The 20,915-nt window shown below is 51.7% G+C and overlaps 1 protein-coding gene and 1 pseudogene across 16 annotated transcripts in view; one reads left to right on the plus strand and one right to left on the minus strand.

Moving 5' to 3' along the window:
• The window catches only part of PFKFB3 (6-phosphofructo-2-kinase/fructose-2,6-biphosphatase 3), an 83,818-nt gene that overhangs the window by 41,076 nt on the left and 21,827 nt on the right, over window positions 1-20,915 (plus strand). For 3 of the 16 annotated variants that reach the window (XM_067030199.1, XM_059057481.2, XM_059057484.2), the window contains exon 1: window positions 16,412-16,851. The exons of 9 other annotated variants lie outside the window; for them this stretch is intronic. In XM_067030199.1, coding sequence (XP_066886300.1) covers window positions 16,776-16,851 — 76 coding nt within the window. In that variant the 5' untranslated portion in view covers window positions 16,412-16,775. Of the gene's footprint in view, window positions 1-16,392; window positions 16,852-17,102; window positions 17,217-20,915 lie in introns of those variants that run through there. 4 more of the 16 variants (XM_067030198.1, XM_059057482.2, XM_067030205.1 and 1 more) reach the window with 4 other exon arrangements.
• Window positions 300-15,228, minus strand: LOC131752078 (katanin p60 ATPase-containing subunit A1 pseudogene; annotated as a pseudogene).

Raw genomic sequence — 20,915 nt, forward strand, 5'->3', positions numbered from 1 at the left:
CAGGATCGCCGGAGGGCTATTGCATTCCAAGGGGCTTGTCAGAGGAGTGTTCCAGCCAATCTGTGGCTCCTGGCCCCTTGGCTACCCAGGCTGTGATCAGATGTGTGATTAAATGCTGGGTCAGCAGCTTTGTACCCAGATTCACTTAGTATCGTGGTTCTAGACTTAAAGACTCTACAACGGAAAAGGACCACTGAGATCATGAGATCGTTCCACACTTCAGGTGTACAGAAGTGCCCTGCCCCAAATCACCAAGTTGATGAGCTGGGCCGGGCGCTCACAAGGGGGCAGGCACTGTGTCATCGTTCTGTCCCATCGGGGTCCCCCGTAGCCTCCCGCCCGCAGTCGGGCATCTGCTCCCGGGAGCAACACAGTGCAAGTCAGCTCCCCTGTATCGGTACCTGTTTATCATCTTATCTCACATCTAGTTCTTTAGCTGTTCCTCACAGAGTGGTTTCCAGATGGCTGGGGTCTTCTGATGCCTTCCTCTGGATGTGTCTGAGTTTCTTACCGTTCCCTTAAAAGGCGTGTCTCCCAGACACATGCGCAGTGTGGGCTTAGCACGGTGTTTACAGACCACCCGCCCCTCTAACTTGAATGCTACGCATTAACACGGCCCAGCTGCTGTAGGCTTTCCAACATCTACTCAGTGCTGTTTTCTAAAACCTGCATTTAAACGTATTTTTGGCTTGATTTGGCTCTATTTTTAGAATGTTTTCCACCGGGAGAAGGAAGAAGTACAAGGGGGAAGAGAGAGGGGAAAGGATGTCAGCTCTGATTTGGCAGTTGCGGAGCTGCGTGCAACATGTGGCGTAAGCAGGCTTGCGACACGGCCTGCTCCCCACTTTCTCAACCTCGGCTCCCGGTGCATCGCCTGGGCGCGTGCCACGCGGCAGAAGGTGGCTGCTTGTCAGTTCTGTCCTCACCAGAGTCCTAGGTCGGGAACGTCGGCTGTTTTGACTTCGGCTCTTCTCCGTGTGTGTGTGTGTGTGTGTGTGTGTTGAGGAAACCAAGGGCTGGAGACCAGGTCGTGTGTGTGTATGTGTGTGTGTGTGTGTGTGTGTGTGTGTGTGTGTGTGTTGAGGAAACCGAGGGCTGGAGACCAGGTCGTGTGTGTGTGTGTGTGTGTGTGTTTTGAGGAAACCAAGGGCTGGAGACCAGGCCATTGTGTGTGTGTGTGTGTTGAGGAAACCAAGGGCTGGAGACCAGGTCATGTGTGTGTGTGTGTGTGTGTGTGTGTTGAGGAAACCAAGGGCTGGAGACCAGGTCATGTGTGTGTGAGTGTGTGTGTGTGTGTGTGTGTGTGTGTTGAGGAAACCAAGGGCTGGAGCCTCAAGAGGGAAGAAAGTCTACTAACACGCCTCAGCCACCACCTCGGGCTGAGCCTGGATGATTCAGAAAATGCTACTCTTCATGTACGTGTTGAGTTCTGGAGCGTTTGCCTGAGCCCTTTTAGTGGTATCTGATTTGACCCCTTCCCCACCTCGCTAGGTGCACAGGCAGCAATTATCCTGATTTTCCAGATGAGCCAGCTGGTCACCAGGGCGAGTGGCTCTCTGTCCCCCTCCGAGCCCTGGGGTTCCCTGAGTGGTTACGGAGGCTACTTCCCGACCATGATGTGAGCCATGTAGCATCACTGCAAATACATTCTTCCTTCATCCAACATACTGAAGACGTCCCGTGTGCCTGACATGATGGCAGGCTCTGTTGATACACAGATGAATAGCTGTCTGTGTTTTTTAAGTGCTTATAGTCTAGTAATTACCATCCAGTTTCTATTTGCACTTCATTGAGAGCAATTAGAATCCTTGGAGAAGTGGAGGAGATGCTTCCAGACCATCTAGAGGGCTCATGGGCAGAGGAGGGAACTTGGGTCCAGAGAGGGCAATCCCGTGACCTGGTACAGACAGGGTCAGGGCGGGGCCCAGGCTCCCAGCCCTAGCTCACGCCCCTCCCCACCCTGCAGTCTCTTCCGTGCCCCCCACTCCCGCTGAATAAGCTTTGGAGGCCAGACAGGGCTGGTTTACGTAGTCGAGGATCCAAACCTGGTTATCCATAGGTTCCCTAGAACCTATGACTGGCTTTTTGCCAGTCATTTCAAGAGCCTGGCTGTGGTATTAACAGTGGCTCTTATGGTGTCAGTCAGCATTCACTCCTCCCTAGAACCTGATTCCTTCCCCATCGTGGGGCCAGTCCACTCTTGCTCTGCTGTGTGCCGTGGAAGGCTGTGTTCACGCTGCTTTAAAGCCCAGGAGTGGCCTTCTGAGCCTGAAGAGTGCATGTCTCATGGGGACACAACAGCTGCTCACCCAGGTTGGAGGGTGGGCATCTGCCCTGGAGGAGGGGGCAGGTGGCAGAGAGAGAATTGAGGGAAGTTGCAGGAAGGGACATTTGTCTGTCTGGCCAGCAGCCCATCTAATAATAGAATGACCAGCCTGAAGCCACAGGTTCAAGCTGAGGCTTTGTGGGAGGGCCGTCAGATTTCTAGATTGGGGTTTCTAGATGCAGTGTGGAAACAGCCTAGGGAACATGCAGGGTGTGGAGGGCGGGGAGGTGAGCTGTTCCAGCAGCAGCGGAAGGTGCCAGGTGTGGGCGGTGGAGTGGCTGGGAGCTTGACCCTCTCCCCTGGCTCCACCTTTGCCTCAGCCATGGCTAACCTGCAGGTCTGAAACTCATCCTTGAGCCGGGAGATTGTTTAGCTAAAAACTGGGATTCTGCTGCTAAGGATTATGGGAAGATTGGCTACTGGGGTGAGTGATGGTTAATTTTATGTATCAACCTGATTGGGCCAAGGGGTGCCCAGGTAGCTGGTAAAACATGATTTCTGGGTGTGTGTGCATGGATGTTTCTGGAGAGACTGCCTCTGATTCAGTGGACTGAGTAAAGCATAGGGTCCTCCCGAAAGCGGTATACACCATCCTGTCTGGTGAGGGCCTGGATAAAACAGAAGCATATGGAGGAAGGGTGAACTCGCTCTCTCGGCATGAGTTGGGGTGTCCGTCCTCTTCTGTCCTTGGACATCGGACCTCGGTGCTCCTGGTTCTCAGGCCTTCAGACTCTGAGTGAATCCCACCTGCTTTCCTGGGTCTCCAGCCTGCAGACGGCAGAGGGTGGGACCTCTCAGCCTCCAAAACCATATAATGAGTTTCCTTTTGTACATACATACATATCTCTCAGGAGAACCCTGACTATTACAGGAAGTAATGGAGCCTCCCAGCTGTGTGATGGATTTCACTGAGCAGGGTGGAGTGGGGAAGGTGGAGGCATTTGGGAACCTGTTTTCTAGCTTTGATGCCACCACCTGGCTGAGAGTTCAGGGAGAGTTGCAGGGTCTGGAGAAAGCTGAAGGCTCGCTTTGCACAGACCTCTTGGCGACAAAATCGTGAGCCCACTGTGTGCCGGGGCTCTGCTGTGCACTCTTCATACGAAAACCCCATTGTTCCCGATGCATCGTTGAGCAGAGCCACTCTGGTACAGCAGGTCACACCCGCCTGCTGTAAAATGAACACGATGTGAAATGATTTTGTTCGGTCTCCTCCCCTCTCCTCCTTCCCCACCCCTTGTGTTGTTGATGACGAGGGGCCTGGGTAGGGAGCAAAGTGGGGGAAGGCTGCCCGTCGGCAGGTGCAGACCGGGCTGTTGGATGCAGAGGTCTGGGCTGACTGTGTCTTTTCTGTTTTTCTCCGGTCACTCGAATTTGCTTTTTCCTGGTCTTTCCAGCATCCTCTTCTCCTCTGTCTTGTTAACCACCCTGTTCTAACTTGAACAGGTTTAATATCTTCATTTTTCAGATCGCTCTCTGTCTTCCCTCATCCGCTGTCTTGTTTTTTTTAATTGAGGCGAAATGTACATAACATAAAATGAACCATTTTAAAGCACACAATTCAGTGACATTTAGTACAGTCACAGTACTGTGCAACCCTGGCCTCTATCCAATCCCAAAACGTGTTCATCACTTGGAAAGGAAGCCCCTATCCCCAGTAAGCAGTCACCCCTGTTCTCATCGGCCCCTGGCAAGCACTAATCTGCTTTCTGTCTGTATGGATTTACCTATTCCGGATATTTCCCACTGATGGAATCACACAGTACATAACCTTTTGTGTCTGGTTTCTTTCACTTTGCATAATTGTACCAGTTTGCTCCGGCTGCCATGACCAATACCACAGACTGGGTGGCTTACACAACAGACACTTATTTTCTCATGGTTCTGGAGGCTGCAAGTCCAAGATGAGGTTGGGTTTCTCCTGAGGCCTCTCTCCTTGGCTTGCAGATGCCCAGCTTTTTGCTGTGTCCTCACAGGGCCTTTCTTCTGTGGGCATACACACCTGCTATGTCTTGGTGTGTCCAAATTCCTCTTCTTTTTCTTTTTTTTTTGGCCATGCCACACGGCTTATGGGATTTTAGTTCCCTGACCAGGGATTGAAGCCGGGCCCTCGGCAGTGAGAGCACAGAGTCCTAACCACTGGACCCCAGGGAATTTCCAAATTCCTCTTCTTATAGAGACACCAGTCAGATTGGGTGAGGGTCCATGCTAATGGCCTCATTTAACTTAATTACTTCTTTAAAGACTGTATGTCCAAATACAGTCACATTCTGAGGTACTAGGGGTTAGGGCTTCAGCATATGAGTTCTAGGGGAACACAACTCAGTCCACACCTGTAATGTCTTCAAGGTTTATCCATGTTGCAGTGTGTTTCAATACCTCCTTCCTTTTCTTTTTAAATTTTTTTGAAATTTATTTATTTATTTGGTTTTGGCTGCATTGGGTCTTCGTTGCTGCGCGCGGGCTTTCTCCAGTTGCGGTGAGCGGGGGCTACTCTTCGTTGCGGTGCGCGGGCTTCTCCTTGTGGTGGCTTCTCTTGTTGCAGAGCACAGGCTCTAGGCGCACGGGTTTCGGTAGTTGTGGCTCATGGGCTCTAGAGTGCAGCTCAGTAGTTGTGGTGCACGGGCTCAGTTGCTCTGGAGCATGTGGGATCTTCCTACACCAGGGCTCGAACCTGCGTCCCTGCATTGGCAGGTGGATTCTTAACCACTGTGCCACCATGGAAGTCCCCCACCTTCCTTTTCATGACCGAATAATATTCCACCGTATGCGTGGACCACGTTTTGTCTTTCCGTTCATCTCTTGATGGACACTTGGGCCTTTGGTTCTTGCGAAAAATGCTGTTACACCCATTGCCTTTTTACATAAAGGAGTTACTGGCACTGGGGGATGGGTGGCAGAGGAAGGCCAGGTAGGATGTGTACACTGTCCCCAGGGAGCAGTGCTAAGTGTCTGGGTGCAGATTCAGAGTCCAGCCTTCTGTATCAGGACAGCCGTCCCTCCTAAAGCTGGCAACAGGTATTTGACAAGCAGCTGTGTTGTTGTGAGTTTGCCTTGGGGCAGTGAAGAGCTGCTGGGTTGTTTGAGTCTTTAGTGGGTGTAATCACTGTCCAGGTGTTTGCACACTATCCCTGGCATCTGTCTGACCTCTTTAACCACCAATGACTAATGGCTGAGTGATAGCTTTCTTACTGATAAGGAAACAGCAAGAACTATCAAAAAGAATAATTCCAGAGTTGTCCAATTTACCCTCAGTTTACCTAGTGAGGTACTCTGAAAATCTTTCACCTCCTGAAAGTCCTGCAGCCCTTTTGTCAAGGCAAAGGTGGGTTTTTGCCTGTTTCTTTTCCATCTGTGATTTGGGAGAGAGTGTTGTGCAGGTCCTAGAAGACCCTCCGAGACAGGGGACGTCTGGGGTGGCTTAGTAGCTGCCATGGTTTTCCCTACTCCACAGTGAGTTTACCAGAGCTGCTACATCAGTCTATCTGGGTCTTTCTTCACTGCTGGATTTTTCTTCGATCTCTGTTCTGTGTTTGTGTCTATAAAATATTGTCACTGGGAAACTTTTCTGACAAGGAACAAAGCCACAAGGGTTCTAGGGCATCTATCCCTGCTCACAATGAAAACAAACCAGGTTGGTGTCAGAGAGGAACGGGCGGCCAGCCTTGTCTGTGTGGGGGCCCCGGGCCCCGGTGTCTGGTCCTCAGATTTTCTTCTTTAGAAGCTGGATTTTAGCAGTGCAGCCAGAGATGGTCAAGCCTAGGGAGACCGAGTCACAAACCAAACTGGTGAGAGAATGGTATTTAAACTAGATTGCCCACTTGGTACGTTTCTAGGAGGATCATGGCTGCTGGTCAGAATAGAACATTCGGGTCTGCTCGCCAGTGGGCTGTCTGTGAGGGCAGGTAAGCCCGAGTTAGAGGGATTCTGTGCCTGGCAGGGCAGAGAAAGGAGCATGTGGCCTCCTGGCAGGGCTGCTCCCAGAGCTATGTATCAGAAACTGATACAGAGTTTCTCAGCAAAGTACCCATTAATTTATCCTCACGGCAACTTTTTTCAGGATCTGAGGGCCCTTTACCACAATGTACAGTGTGGTTACGGATCCCAACATTCAGTTATGGGTTCCAGCACCCCGATCTTTTTCTACCCCACCCATGCCTCTTGTTTTAAAGCCTGGGAGAGGAATTTTCCAGAATAAAGGTTTCTGGCCTGGTCTCCTCTTCTAGTTTCATAGGATAAATGCTCTCTGGGGGAGGAGTGGAAGAGAAACTGTCTCCACACAGGGGCCTGTCTCTTGAGCTCCCCTTGACCCCATCCATCTTCCTTACAAACCCAGAGTGGAGATCCTGGAGCTAACGGTTATTTCAGGATCCCAAGACCATTACCTGCTTATTAGAACCTGTTCTTAGCACCGTCACCAGAGGCCAGTCTTTTTTTTTGGCCACTGTGGCAGGCAGGATCTTAGTTCCCTGACCAGGGATCGAACCTGTGCCCCCTGCATTGGGAACGCGGAGTCTTAACCACTGGACCACCAGGGAAGTCCCCAGAGGGCAGTCTTTAACCAAACGTGCATTCTGGCCACCAGTGTTGGGGCCCGGCTCTGTTCTAGGCCCCTCGGGATGGAAACAGCTGTGAAAGCGAGGAAGGTCCCTCCCGTCCTCTTGCTTATCCTTCTCAGTGCCCTTTGGGGAACTTCCTCTTTCTCAGAGCAGTAGCCAGTCGTCCTGAGGGTCCACAAGGTGCCCCCCGACTGCCCCTCCCCCTCCTCACTCTCCAGTCCTCTCTGTGCCACCCACCGGCTCTCCCCTGAACCCAGATCCCACCCCAGCGCCTCTGTCCGTGTGTCTCCACTTGGACGCCTCTTACTCCAGATACCTGGAAGGATGACCGAAGATGCAGGATACAAAATAGAATGTGGACCATCTCGCCAACTTGTTACAGCACTTGTTGAAGGGACCTTATCTGGGCTATGTGAGGTTAACTAGGATCTAGTGCTGCCCTTAGCTTCTCTTGTTTCTTCTCACAACTGGAAAATCTTAAGCCAAGGTTGTCGCTCCTATGGGCCAGTGCTGCCCTGCAGCTACCGTGATGTGCTATTGACAGCCTGGCCATAAAGATGTATTATCAACAATAGAAATTTGAAGCTTATCGAAGAATTTGAATAGAGTCCGAGAAATAGGATCTTTCTTTTCTTTTTTTCCCTTTGCTAATCAATTAGGACATCTTTTTTTTTTTTTTCTTTGCGGTACGCGGGCCTCTCACTGTTGTGGCCTCTCCCGTTGCGGAGCACAGGGTCCGGACGTGCAGGCTCAGCGGCCATGGCTCACGGGCCCAGCCGCTCCGCGGCATGTGGGATCCTCCCGGACCGGGGCACGAACCCGTGTTCCCTGCATCGGCAGGCGGACTCTCAAACACTGTGCCACCAGGGAAGCCCAATTAGGACATCTTAAAACCTTGAGAAAGCCTTTGAGAAAGCCCAAGGCCTCCTCTACCTCTTTTTAAAATTTTTTTAAAGCTGACTCAGTTTTATTTCATAAAATAGTAATTTCTTTTTAAATTGGCTCAGCTGTGGTGTTGACCATGGGCCTTTAATGCATCAGTAGGGGAGGCTGACCCAGTATGAGGGCTGGGACTCTTGGGGAGGCTGTCTCTCTGTCTTCATATGCTAAGTAGCACTTTACATCGTAGGTTCATTTGAAAGTTTTTCGCTATTAATCTTCATAATCGTTTCTTAAGACGATTCTTATTTCCTCATTATATCCAAATACTGAGTAATTTAGACATTGTCCTAGAAACCACTTGGATCCAAAGTTTTATTGTTGACTTTGTTAATTGAGAAGAAGACTGAATGTTCTAGTTGGAAAGTAATTTAATTGGGTGACACTTGAAAGAATACCAGCCTAGCCGGAGGTCCTGTTTTTTTATTCCTTTGCTTATTAGCTATGTGATCACAGGGAAGTCATGTAATATTTCTGAGCCTCAGTTTCATTAACTCTAAGGGAAAAAGGTAGCGGCACACGCGCACGCGTGTGTGTGTGTCTCTGTGTGTTTGTGTGTTAGGGACAATGTGAAATTCAAAAATGAATTCATAATTCTGACAAGGACCACATCTCACTTGACTCTGGAGACCCTGGGACAGTTGCTTTCAGTGAATACTTGTTTAATGTGGGAAGAAATGAGAGATACTGACTTCCAGTTCCATGTTTGCTCTTGGGTTTAGCAGAGAAACGCTGAAGGACAATGAAATGGATGAAATTCCCAGCGGATCTGCCCCAATTACATGCAAACTTTCCTTATTCTCTCAACCTGGACTTTACCCTGAGCCTGCATTTGGCATAATCTTACCCAACACCTCTCTCTTAGTTCCCTACTTGTGTTCTAATTCGTGTACATTTCCCCCTCTGGTCTTCAATTACAAGCTCTTGGGCGTGGGAGATCTTTCTTTGTCATACTCGGGGTGAGATGGAGCTCGGAACACCTTGATGACAGCTGTTTGATCACCTGCTCTTCCTGGCTGGACCCGAGATTGCTGTGGTTCCAGTGCAGCCTGTTCTGTGCAGAGTCTGACACGCAGCTACTGCTTGTAAGCATCTATTACATGTGCCAGAAGATGGACAGTGCCCTGCTCATCTCGGTGGCTCCTCTTCCCGCTGGGAAGGACAGGCTCAGCACAGCCGTCTGGAGTCCTCAGCTGCATGTGTCTTTCTCTTTATTTTGTGTTGTGCATGCAAATTGGTGACAACAAAAGACTACAGACCCACCAATATTCTCCCGACGATCTATGCAAAGCCCAGAAATAGAATCATCCCCCCACCCAAAATAAAACACAGCTTGAGCTTGATTCCGTTTTTCCACAGGTGCAGGATGTGTGCAAATTCTGTTTGTATATTTGTGTCATTTGCAAGAAGCAAAGGTGTTAGGAACACATGCAAATCACTACAGAGTTCTTGGCTACCTTTCCGTCAGTTCCCTTCTCCCTCAATGCCTGGATCTATACCATCTATGCTTTTCTTCTTTTTTTTCTCTGGAATTTGAGCAAACTGAGCTATCACCGATTTAATATTTGGGGAGTTAAAAAAAAACTTTTTATTTTGAAATACAAGAAGTTACAAAATAGTACATAGAGTCCTGTGAACCCTTCACCCAGCTTCCTTTAATGGTGACATCTTATATGACTGTAGTAAAATGTCAAAACCAGGAAACTGACGTTGGTACAAGACTGTTAACTAGACTACAGAATATCTGATTTTTTAAAAGCACACATATGCTGAAGTCATAAAGTAATACTTTTAAACACAAATAACATATGTCTTTTTTTAAATCATAGTAACTAATGTTTATTGTCAATCATTTTTTAAGCAAAATATCCAAACTTACAGTATCACTGCACAAGAAAGCTTGAACGTTAATGATGGCAAAGATTTCTCAAAACAGAGCTTAACAGATCAAACAGCATTTTAAAGGTTCTTCTAAAAATGGAAGTCCAAAATGGCAAGTGAACATTACAGATTTGAACACGCAATTGTACTGGGTCCATCGATTCTTTGGACCATGAGGTTATAATTCAGTATCCTCTAAGAGGTGATTAACTGTGTTGAAAGCACGGTGCTTCCAAAGTATAGATTTAGTTTTAGTCTGTTCCCTTGAAAAATCCTAATAGTTAAATCTCACTTTCTTTTCTAGTTAAAAACTTGAATTCTAAGTCATCTATTGCCTCCAAAGGGATAGTAAGATAATAATAATATGCTTAAAAATTTATTTATTTTTGGCTGCATTGGGTCTTCACTGCTGTTTGTGGGCTTTCTCTAGTTGTGGTGAGCAGGGGCTACACTTCATTGCAGTGCGCGGGCTTATTGTGGTGGCTTCTCTTGTTGCAGAGCACGGGCCCCAGGCGCACAGGCTTCATTAGTTGTGGCATGCAGGCTCAGTAGTTGCGGCACAAGGGCCCAGCTGCTCCATGGCATGTGGGATCTTCCCGGACCAGGGATCGAACCCGTGTCCCCATTTTTAACAGAAGACAGACAAGCTTCTCAGACTCTCCTCTGTATTTGGAAGTCAGAGTTGATGAAGAGACATTGAAGAACGTTGTCTTGCACTCAGTAGCTACTGCTTTAGCAAGGAGGGTCTTTCCTGTGCCAGGTGGGCCATCCATCAACACTCCTTTCCATGGTCTCCTAATGCCTTTGAAGAATTCTGGCATCCACACTGGTAACACCACAGCTTCCTTAAGCAACTTGTTAGCTTCTACTAAATCAGGAATATCATCCCATAGAACATTGGGATTCTGAGAAATTATACCTCTTGCCAAAGCTTCTACTAAGTCCTTGTCGTATCCAGTACTATCAGATTTATTTGTCTCTGGTTCTGTAACTGCAGCAGGTGATTTGTTCTTTTCCTCTCTTCCTTTATTGTGTTCTTTCTTTTCCCGACAACGAACAGCTTTCCCTCTGTCATTGTGAACACTGTGTACGGATGGACGGTGAACTCTGACAGTTGTACTTGGACGGTTACTCTGTGGTTTAGGGTCACTGTACTGAGACGACTGGCGTTTTCTAGGTCCTGGTGAGGGTCTTCGTTCAACAGGTACAGGCAGGGACCAGACTTCTCCCTCGGACGCTGGAAGCTCATGCTGTGCAGCTTTTAATGGAGTGCTGTCTAGTTTAAAGCTTTCTAGTGTTTTCATGATATCCTTAACGTGTTTAGCTTCCACATTTATTTCCTGCCAAACCTGTTGCCATTTCTGCTGGAGGTAAGTATCTTTGACTGAGTATAGATACTTGCTCATTTGATCAAGAACTCCCTGATAATAGACCATTGCTGAGTCATAATTTCCCAGCAATGCATATTCACGGGCCAATTTTACATTCTCACTGATCATAAGAAGACTCACGCTCAATTATAAGCTGTGTCTCCGAGGCTCCTCGGGAAACCGCCCAGCGGCAGGCGGAGCGGGAGGGCCGAGCGGGGCTCCGGGCAGCGAGGGAGGAGGGCCCTGCCCTGTCCTGCCCCAACCACCCTGTTTTGTGCTCAAGGACCCAGCACTGCCTTGTCCAACCGTCACCAGCCTCCCATATGTCTTGCTATAGGGTGAGGAGGTTGACAGGGAGTGTAAAATACTCTCAAAGCAGGAGCCTGGTGTGATGCTAGGTGTGAAACACCCAGGGGCAGTTTTTTTTTTTTTTTTCTTAAGGGGCAGTTTTAATAGCATGGTCCCAAGGTCAGGGGCGTACACTCAGAAGAGGAAAGGCCTGCAGGAAGTGGAGGACCGCGGACTGGGCAGAAGGAAAGGAAACTTGCTGGTTCAGTAAGACTTCAGTTGTGACGAGTCACCCAGAGCCGGCCGTGGCCACATTTAACTGTCCTGATACTCTCGTAATGAGATGGGTAAGTTCCCTCATTTGGAGAAAAATGTACGTGACATTTGTAGAAGAGGAATGATTTTTTTTTAAATAGACTTTATTTTTTAGGACAGTTTTAGGTTCACAGCAAAATTGAGAGGAAAGTCTAGAGATTTCCCATGTACCCCCTGCCCCTACTCACGCACAGCCTCCCCTTTTATCAGTGTCACTCAGCTGATGGTACATTTTTAATAAGGGTGAACCTACACGGACTCATCATTGTCACCCAAAGTCCACAGTTTACTGTGGGTTCACTCTTGGTGTTGTATATTTAATGGGTTTGGACAAATGTATAAAGACATGTATCCAACACTGTAAGATCATACAGAGCGGTTTCACTGCCCTAAAAATCCTCTGCCCTCCACCTATTCAGCCCTCTTTTCCCCCAACCCCTGGCAACCATTCATCTTTTCACTGTAGCTGTACCTTCTCCAGAATGTCATAGAGTTGGAATCATACGGTCTGTAGCCTTTTCAGATTGGCTTCTTCCATGTCTTTATCGTGGCTGACAGCTCATTTCTTTGGGGCACTGAATAATAATATCCCATTGTCTGGAGGCACCACAGTTTCTTTATCGTTTCACCTGCTGATGGATATCTTGGCTGCTTCCACGTTTTGGTGATTATGACTAAAGCTGCTATAAACCTCTGTGTGCAAGTTTTGAACGGGTTTTCAACCTGCCCTTGTGGCATCGTGTGGACGTCCGTGCCTGTGTTCCCATTCACATGAGTTACATTTTATTTAGAAAAAAAAAAAAAAAATGTCGCCCTCTCCCTTGTCTTTGGATGGGCCATGAGGTAAGGGCTTATTTCAGTCTTTTATTTGGCGTCTCTCTTCACTCTCTCACACAGGATTGTTCGCAGGAGCAAACGATGACACTCTGTGTCTAATTAGCAACTTCTGACTGCTCACGCCTGCCATGGCTTGTTCTTACTCCTCTCACTGGACAGAAGGAGGTGGCTTCCAGCATGGTTTCAGTGTTTCAATCTGGCTCACTGGCTTCTGATCGTGGAAATGGGGTTGCTTTTGGCTGAAGTTACAGCAGCATGGGGGAGCAGGGGTGAGGGTTAGATGCCTTTGGCCGGCATAGGGAACTGAGAAGAGAGAGGTCATGGAGAAAACCCACCCCCACCATCCTTTCTGAGTCTGGAGCTAGCTAAGGAATTCGCTATAAATAAGCACCGCAGGGCTTCTTTTGTGGCGCAGTGGTTGAGAAACCGCCTGCCGATGCAGGGGACGCGGGTTCGTGCCCCGGTCTGGGAAGATCCCACATGCCGCGGAGCGGCTGGGCCCGTGAGCCATGGCCGCTGAGCCTGCGCGTCCGGAGCCTGTGCTCTGCAACGGGAGAGACCACAACACAGAGAGGCCCGCGTACCGCAAAAAAAAAAAAAAAAAAAAAGCACCGCAAGAGACACTACTGGTGCAAGAAGGGCTTTCTTTGCTCTCTCCTGCCGGACCACTCGGCTGCTCTGGGTGAGATGGTCTGAGCCACAGTGTGCTCTGCCCCTTATCAGGACTCCACTCAGCACCCCCGGGTCAGGCTGTAGTCATCACAAGTCCCCTGGGGGCCATCTGCCCACTGTGTCAAGTAGAGGGTCCTAACGGGCTGTGGTCCTTGACCTTTGGCCTAGTTCTCACTCCTCTAATCGCTAAACTTCCCTTTACTCATTTAAAAGGATGACTGGATTATCTGGAAAATTCCTTCTAGCCTTAATAATGCCTAGGACCACGGGTCATAGAATCCCCGCCCCCCCCCGCCCGCCCCAGTACTGGGAGCTGTCCTATCTGTAAAAACATCATCGTATTCGAGGAATTTTTACATTCTCTGCTGCCTTTTCTGAAGGACGGCGTTCTGATCATCCGTTTGGGGGTGTCGGCGAAAGCCCTGGATAGTTGGATACAGATGCGGTCGTTAGCAGAACTAGGGAAAGAGGTGGATGTCTAAAACAGTAAACATTGAACCAGTACGTTCTTGGAGTTCAGATGCAGTTGGGTTGTTTGTAAACGGCATTTACAGTGAATCAGTGTTAGCTTCCAGAAGGACGCTACGCTAATGTATGGCACTTGAGGATTGCAAGGGCCACACCAGTTCTAGCTGCCCCCCCCACCTTTATTTTAAAGTGTAAATTTGTCCTAGTCCCCCACTCATTCCCAGTTTGTTTGCACTTAGATATCAGAAGTGGGAGGGGGATTACTTGAAACTTCCATTTGCTGGCCCCCATTAGGTGTAGGACAGGTGATGAGGGAGAACTTAGTCTCTGCTCTGTAGCCAGAACGCCTAAGGCTCTAGGCGTTACTGACATCCGGGCGGGGAAGGCACCAGGTCTGGGTGTGGAGCGTGAATACTTAGCTAGAAGCTCCGAGGAACGTCAACCGCCTCGTGCCCTCAGAGCTGGACCCTGGTCAGACACATCATCCAGATGACGAGGTTAAAGATGTGCCTTCACTGGTGTGGACTGCTCTCCCGCTGAGCTGAGACAAGCTTGGACCCCCATCCCCTGCCTTGCCCTTCAGCGTGTGCAAAACAATCGGTGGGCAAGTACAGGCACGCGGGTACACCAGGTACCCCCTCTCTCTCTCGCCTCCGGGAGAGACAAGTGTGCAAGCCCGTAGGGCTGCAGCCGTCCCCACCCCGGCTCCAGCGATCTGGGGGCGGCGACTTTCCGGCGCGGGCGCCAGAGCTCCCTCGCTGCTATTTTCCTCTTTGGATCAGACCACTCTTATTTCGGGAGTGGAGTGGGACTCTCTCCGGGGCGCTATAGGGTGTCATCTCTGGCATTTGCTCCCGGTACAGAAAAACAAGTCCAAATGCAGTGCACTCGGGTTTCTGAACAGCTGCCTAAGCGCCGAAACCAGGCTGTCAGCAAAGCTGTGGGAGGGAGGAGAGCAGGGACTCAGGAGAGGGAGGTGGGGGTGGGAGTGGGGGGGGGTACCCAGGCTGGGGGCGGGGCGGGGGGAGGAGGAGGTCAAGAGCACCCTTTCGGTAGGCGACACTCGTCCCTGGGCTGGGATGCGGGGAAAGTGGGGGATGCCCGGGCTAGGAGGGTGCCTAGAATGGGCATCGGGGCGCGGGGGGCTGGGAAGGAGTCGCGGGTACCGCCGGGTGGGCAACACTGGGCGCTCCGCGACCCCGGGCAGGCTGGGAGGGGGATGCCTGGACTGGGGGTGTGCCTGGGGTGGAGGTCGGGCTGGGGGGTGGTTTGGGGCACCCGCGCGATGGGCGACGCCGGGTGCGCCCCGCCTCTGGGCGGGCTGGGGCGAGGGAAAGGGGGAGGCGGGGCAGGCGGGAGCAGCTTGACGGCCGCCAGGGAGCGGGCGCCGTCCCAGCCGAGCCATGCGGTACGTGAGCGACGTGTGGCAGCCTCTGCGCAGACTGTTCCGCGGCGGTGTGGGTTTCAGCGAGCGCAGCCTCCTTCCAATCACGGCGCAGCCCAGCGTGAGGGATGCGCCTCTGCAGGGCAGGGCTGCGCTGCGCACCGAGGCATCGCGCTCCAAAGTCACATACATGCCATGCCCTGGGCGGGCGGCAGCTCCCGCTCAAAGCAGCCCAGACCTTCACAGGGCGGCCACCGACCTGACTACACGACTGCCACATGTCGCTTGCTGGTGCAAAGCTGCGGGGACCGGGGATGCCGAAGGGACACGTACACCAAAAACTGGCGAGGAAGAGATGCAGTAGGGCTGCGCCGGTTAAATGGCAAGAATTTTTAGGAGTTTGCACAATCATGGTGACGCCTCCCAATAGTTATTCCGGGGCTTCTAGTCACGTAATGAACTGCAGGTCGGAATAGGATCTATTTTATTTACTCTTCTACTCGGAGAGATAAAGGTATATCGAAAATACTGTAAACGGTGACCGTGAAAACCAAGATGCCACGTTCCATTTTGGTCCAGCCTCCGGGTCTCTCCCACTCCCTCCTCGTACCCGGCATTCCGGGACCCGGGGTTCCAGGTCTTGGGGGCTGGGTGTCGGGGGAGCAATGTTCAGCACTAGTTGGGGTTTCTAAGGAATTCAGGAACTTGGGCGGGGTGAGGACGAAGGACCAGGGAAGCCCTCTCCCCGTGGGTGGCGGGGCCCGTGGTGGGTGACTCACAGGTATTATTAGGGAGCAGCTCCGGCAAGGAGTGACCCACAGGTGCTCGCAGCATCCTCCCTCTGGCTTCCCTCTAGGGTAGCGGAGACACCACCCTCCACCACCTCCCGTCCTCTCTAACCTCTCTGCAACCTTTAAGCCTAAACCCGCGTCTTCACCTTGACTGTGCCTGACCCGGAGCGCGTGCTAAAAATGCAGAGTATGGGGGTCCCATTTCCAGAGAAACCGAGTCAGCAGGATGCATTAAGCATGCCAGGTGATTCGGCAGAGGGGCTCCGTGGACCACACTGGACGATGCTGTTTCTTTTCTCCCAGCGCAGTTAAGGTGATTATTCTGGGAAGCTGTGCAGGTCGCTTTTAGGGGATGATAGGAGGAGGCTCACGGAGTAGCACTTTCAGCCAGGGCTGGTTTAGGGCGTTATCCGGGGGACCTCAGTAGCCGGGCGCGCCGATGTCGCCGGCCTGCAGGGGGCGCCAGCAGGCTGTCTCCTGGCTGGGCCATCCTCCTTCCACGTGAAAGGGGGATGGAACACGAGGAATGCGTCCCCGCCCCGGGGCTGACGTGTGCGTCTCTGCCAGCCCGGATTCTTAAAAGCCCGGGAGGAGTGCTGGGCATCTCAGCAGAGCCAGAGAGGAGGCGAGTTGGTGGGGACCGCGGCGCATTCGAGCCGGCGCACGGGGACCGCGGCTGTCACGGCGCTCCGAGCATCCCGGGGCTTCCCGAGCGGAAGAGTCCAGCCCTGCGGGAGCTGCGGGTGCAGCCCCAGCCTCCCGCCCCTCTCTGGGAGCCTCACGCCTCGGGCGAGCGTCCGTGATTTAGCACAAAGCACGTTTCCAAAAAGCCGCGCTCTCGCGCACGCACCCCCTCCCCCCTTTGTTTCGGGGGTCGCCAGACCGCTCTCCTCCCCAAGTCCGAATTCTTCAGAAGGGGCGGAGGGCCGCCGAGTCTCGGCTGAGAAGATGCCCCTGGAGCTGACTCAGAGCCGGGTGCAGAAGATCTGGATCCCGGTCGACCACCGCCCCTCGTTGCCCAGATGTGAGTGCAGACGTGCGCGGGGCCGGGCTGCCGGGGAGGGCGCGCCGTGTGGACAGCGAGGCCATTGTGTGGCGGGCGCCGGCCGGGCGCTTTTGTGCCGGCTCCCCTCCTCCGGCGCGCTCGGGCGGGCCGGGCGCCGCCCTCCACGCCGTCCCCGGGGCCCGGCCCAGGCGCCCCCAGCTCCTCCCCTCCGGCCTCGGCGCGAGGCGGGGACGGCGCGGGCGCTGCGCCTACCCTGGCCGGCGTCGGGGGCGCTGTGGCCAGGCCCGCGGTCTACGAGGAGCTCCACTCCGCTCGCGCCGGGAGCGCAGAGGGACCCGGAAACGGCGAGCGCACGGCACGGGAAGCGCGGAGCGCGGCAGAAGGTCTCCGCTTCGGGGAGGCGTGGGAAGGGACGTCGGCGTGTCTCTCGGCCCGGACCCCGCTCCCAGGCGCCCGCCGCGCCTCCTCGGGTCTCAAACCCCCTTTTTCTGTCCGTCACTACCTCCCCTCCTCTCTCTCCCGCTCCTAACCTCCCTCCGTTCTTCCATCTCGCCTTTCCCTCCTATATATTTATCTCTCAACCTCTGTATTTCCACCCCCTCTCACTCCACCTTTCTATGTTTCTCTCTCTTTAAAAAATCTCCTGTTTTTCTGTCCTCCTTTCTATGAATTTCTAACCTCCTCTCTCTAGTTCTGGTTTTTACCTCTGTTTTCTCTCTTTTTACTGCTGTCTACCTCCCTTCTCTCTTCCTTTCCCCGCTCCCACCTCTAGCTCCTGTGCTGGGGCCTACAAGAGAGCTGTCTGGAACCAAGCCTTTGTGCAGTTTTTTTTTTTTTTTTTTTTTGGGGGGGGGGGGTGTCTGCGGATGGGTGACTGCGCAGTTGGCAACGTTTCCCACGTGCGCGCGTACACACACACTCACTGAGCTCGGAGTTTGCTGGCGGTTCACCTCCTCTCCCTGTCCGTTTTGGCCCATAAATGCTTTGGGAAGGTTTACCTTGGGCTCCATCCCCAGCCAGGGAGAGAGCACCTCTTAAAAGGATGGTGCGGGTGGTTTGAAGGCGACACCCCTCCTCCAGGGAACCTGCCCAGGAGCCTGTCAGGTGGCCAGGCTGAGACAGCGGTGTTTTGCTCCAGGTCAGGTCAGGTTGCCTGAGAGGTAAACGTGGGCTCCCAGGTGCAAACCTTCCAGGTGGCTTCTGGGCATCCACAGAGCCTGAGCACTAGGTGGCCTGCTGACCTTCTCTGCTGCCACGTTTCTCGGGATGGTCACCAAGGCCACAGTGACAGCTCCTCTCCCCAGGCTTTGCCCAGGTGTGAATCACCCTCCCCCCTCCAAAACCAACCCCAGACCTGCCCCAGGAGGTTGGGAGAGCTGGCCCTGGGGTGCTCGTAGGTCATCCTGTTGATGGGGACCTGGCCAGGTGCTTACCACACTGGGGGCGGGGGGTGGCTCCTCCACCAGCTTGACCCCTCAGGTCCAGAGGGCTACAGAAACCTGAAGGACAGTTAGATTTCTTTACAAGGTAGCCGAGGGCTGGGGGCCTTGCAGATGTCTTGTTCCACCGGCCTTTCAGGTATGCTCTTACATAGCTCGCTGAACAGGCTGACCACGGTCCGGTTGTATTTCTGTAAAACCTATTGGTAGTGAGGAATGCCCCCCCTGAAATCCTGAGGGAGATGGCGAGATGCAGAAACAGACCCAGCCTTTTTGACTTTTGAATAAAAGGTATTTATGGAGTGCTCGGTAAACTGTAATGGGTCATTACAAATATGGGTTGGTTCTCTAAACGCCTGTATGTATGCGCATACAAATGCACACACACGTTTAGTCGTTCCCCGGGGTTCACGGTGGGGTGAGGACTGGAAGGTCCAGCCGGTGCCGGGGTGCTGAGATTGGCCGGCATCCGCTCAGCCGCGTGATTGTGAGAGACACAAGTATGCAGCCATGCTTTTCCTCCAGGCTTCAGAGACCCATCCATTAGAATCTATCAGTCTGCACGTCTCACACGCAGATGAGAGATTTGCCTGAAAATCCCTGTCGGAACAATTCACGGCTTGAGGTGGCGGGGGTTTGCTAAAGCTGATGGATTAAGTCTCCTGTCCCCGCCCACTCCTGGAATCCCTGCGTGTGGCTGTGGGGTTATGGTTTTTTCTTATGAAAATATCTGTACCCTGGATATTTACTGCTTACATGCCATTATTTTAAGTAGCAGTGTCTGTCTCCGTTTGTATAATCACATTTGTCTCTCATCCAATAGCAAAGAGAGGGTATCCCTTCTTGGCGTCTTTCCAGATTCCCTGCCCCTCCCCCCTTCTTTCATGGCATTCGGAACATTGGGTGGATTTTCTCCCTTCTGAACCTGTTCCCGTCTTTCTAAGTGCTGTTCTAGTTGAGGGTCTACAGCAGCCTCCTCTGAGATGTGAAAACTACAAGAGGGCAGCAGAAACGCTACTGCTGATGTATAAAGAACAGTCAAACAAGCACAGTACAAAGCCCCAGATTGATTCGTTTGGTGGTATTTCCACCTCTGAAACACATCGGTTAGGGACCCCGTTGCTACACCTTCATGGTGGTAAATGCTTACAAAACCTGCAGCTTCCTTCAAGCGCAGACCGTAACTCAGGGAGACTTACTGACTTCGTGAATCAGCTAAACGGACAAGGAAGTAAATTCTCGATTGGCAAGAGCTGGCGATCCTTTCTGTTTGTCATTACAGAAAGCTGAGAGTTCTGTGTACAGGTCTGGACTTACTTATCGTTTCCCCAGTTACCTCATCTCTGTAAAGTAGGTTGTGTACTGTCTGCTGAGAGAAGGTTTCATCTCAGCAGGGGCTTAGCTCCACTGATGGTTTTCCAACTTAAAGAGGGAAGGAAGGGAAGGAAACCTTCCAGAGAAATCGTGACCTTATCCTTGGGTGGCCACTATAATTTATAGAGGTGATTCTTGGCCCTGACTTCACATTAAAATCATTTGGGGGAGACTTTGGGAAAAAAATCCATGCTGGTACCCCACAGCAAGTTAGAATTGCTACAGGTGGGGCTCGGGCATCCTGGTTTTAAAAAGCTTCTTAGGTTCAGCCACTGGTTGAGAACCACTGATTGAGGAAGGAGGGACTGAAGGATTTCGGGTGAGAAAGACCGAGGTGAGCTCCAGGTCTGTCCCTCACTGCCTGTGCAAGGGGACCTCCTTCACTTGTGGGTCCTAGTTCCCTCGTGTGTGGGATGATGAAGCCTTAATGGCTGATGGAGGCCAACGTAGCAAGTATCTTACACATATTATCTTGTGATTAATCCTCCCGAGAACCTTTATGAAGCATCCCTGCATTTCACAGAAAGGGAAAACCGAGACCCTGAGAGATCAAGTAACTTGTCCACGGCCCGAGAAAGTGCCAGGGCCCGGCTTTGAACTCTGCTTGGCTCTAGACCCTCTCAGGCACCATGCTCTTGTGTTGTCAACTGATTCACTAAAATGCTCATCCCTTGCTCTCTGCCAGAGAGCTTGTCGGGTTGGGAGGGCCGTTTGCTGCACAAAGGTTAGGCGCGAGTTAAAATGTGCGTGCAAAGCAATGAATGAGTTTGGCATCCACCACGTAGTCCAGAAGAGCTTTGAAAAGAGATTTTGCTGAGCTGGGGTCTCCCTACCCAGCAGAGGCTCAGCCCACCTGCCTGGGGCAAGCTCACTTAGATGTTTTGTTTTGTTAAAGGGTTTTTTTTTTTTTTTTTTTTTGATGTGGACCATTTTTAAAGTCTTTATTGAATTTGTTGCAATATTGCTTCTGATTTATATTTTGGTTTTTTGGCCGTGAGGCATGTGGGATCTTAGCTTCCTGACCAGGGATCAAACCCACACGCCCTGCATCAGAAGGCGAAGTCTCAACAACTGGACCACCAGGGAAGTCCCTAGATGTGTATTCTTAACACGGACCAAGCAGACTGTCTGGGCTGGTGTGATCTCAGGAGAGGGTTTGTGTCCAGCAGAGCACAGTCCAGGGCCAATCACATGAACCCATTGCCCAGAGAGCCCTTCTTGGGCAGTGGCATCACCGCAGGGTCACAGCAGGTCTTTCTGTGCAGCATG

This window comes from Kogia breviceps, chromosome 3 (assembly GCF_026419965.1).
Source record: "Kogia breviceps isolate mKogBre1 chromosome 3, mKogBre1 haplotype 1, whole genome shotgun sequence".
Classification (NCBI taxonomy): Eukaryota; Metazoa; Chordata; class Mammalia; order Artiodactyla; family Physeteridae; genus Kogia; species Kogia breviceps.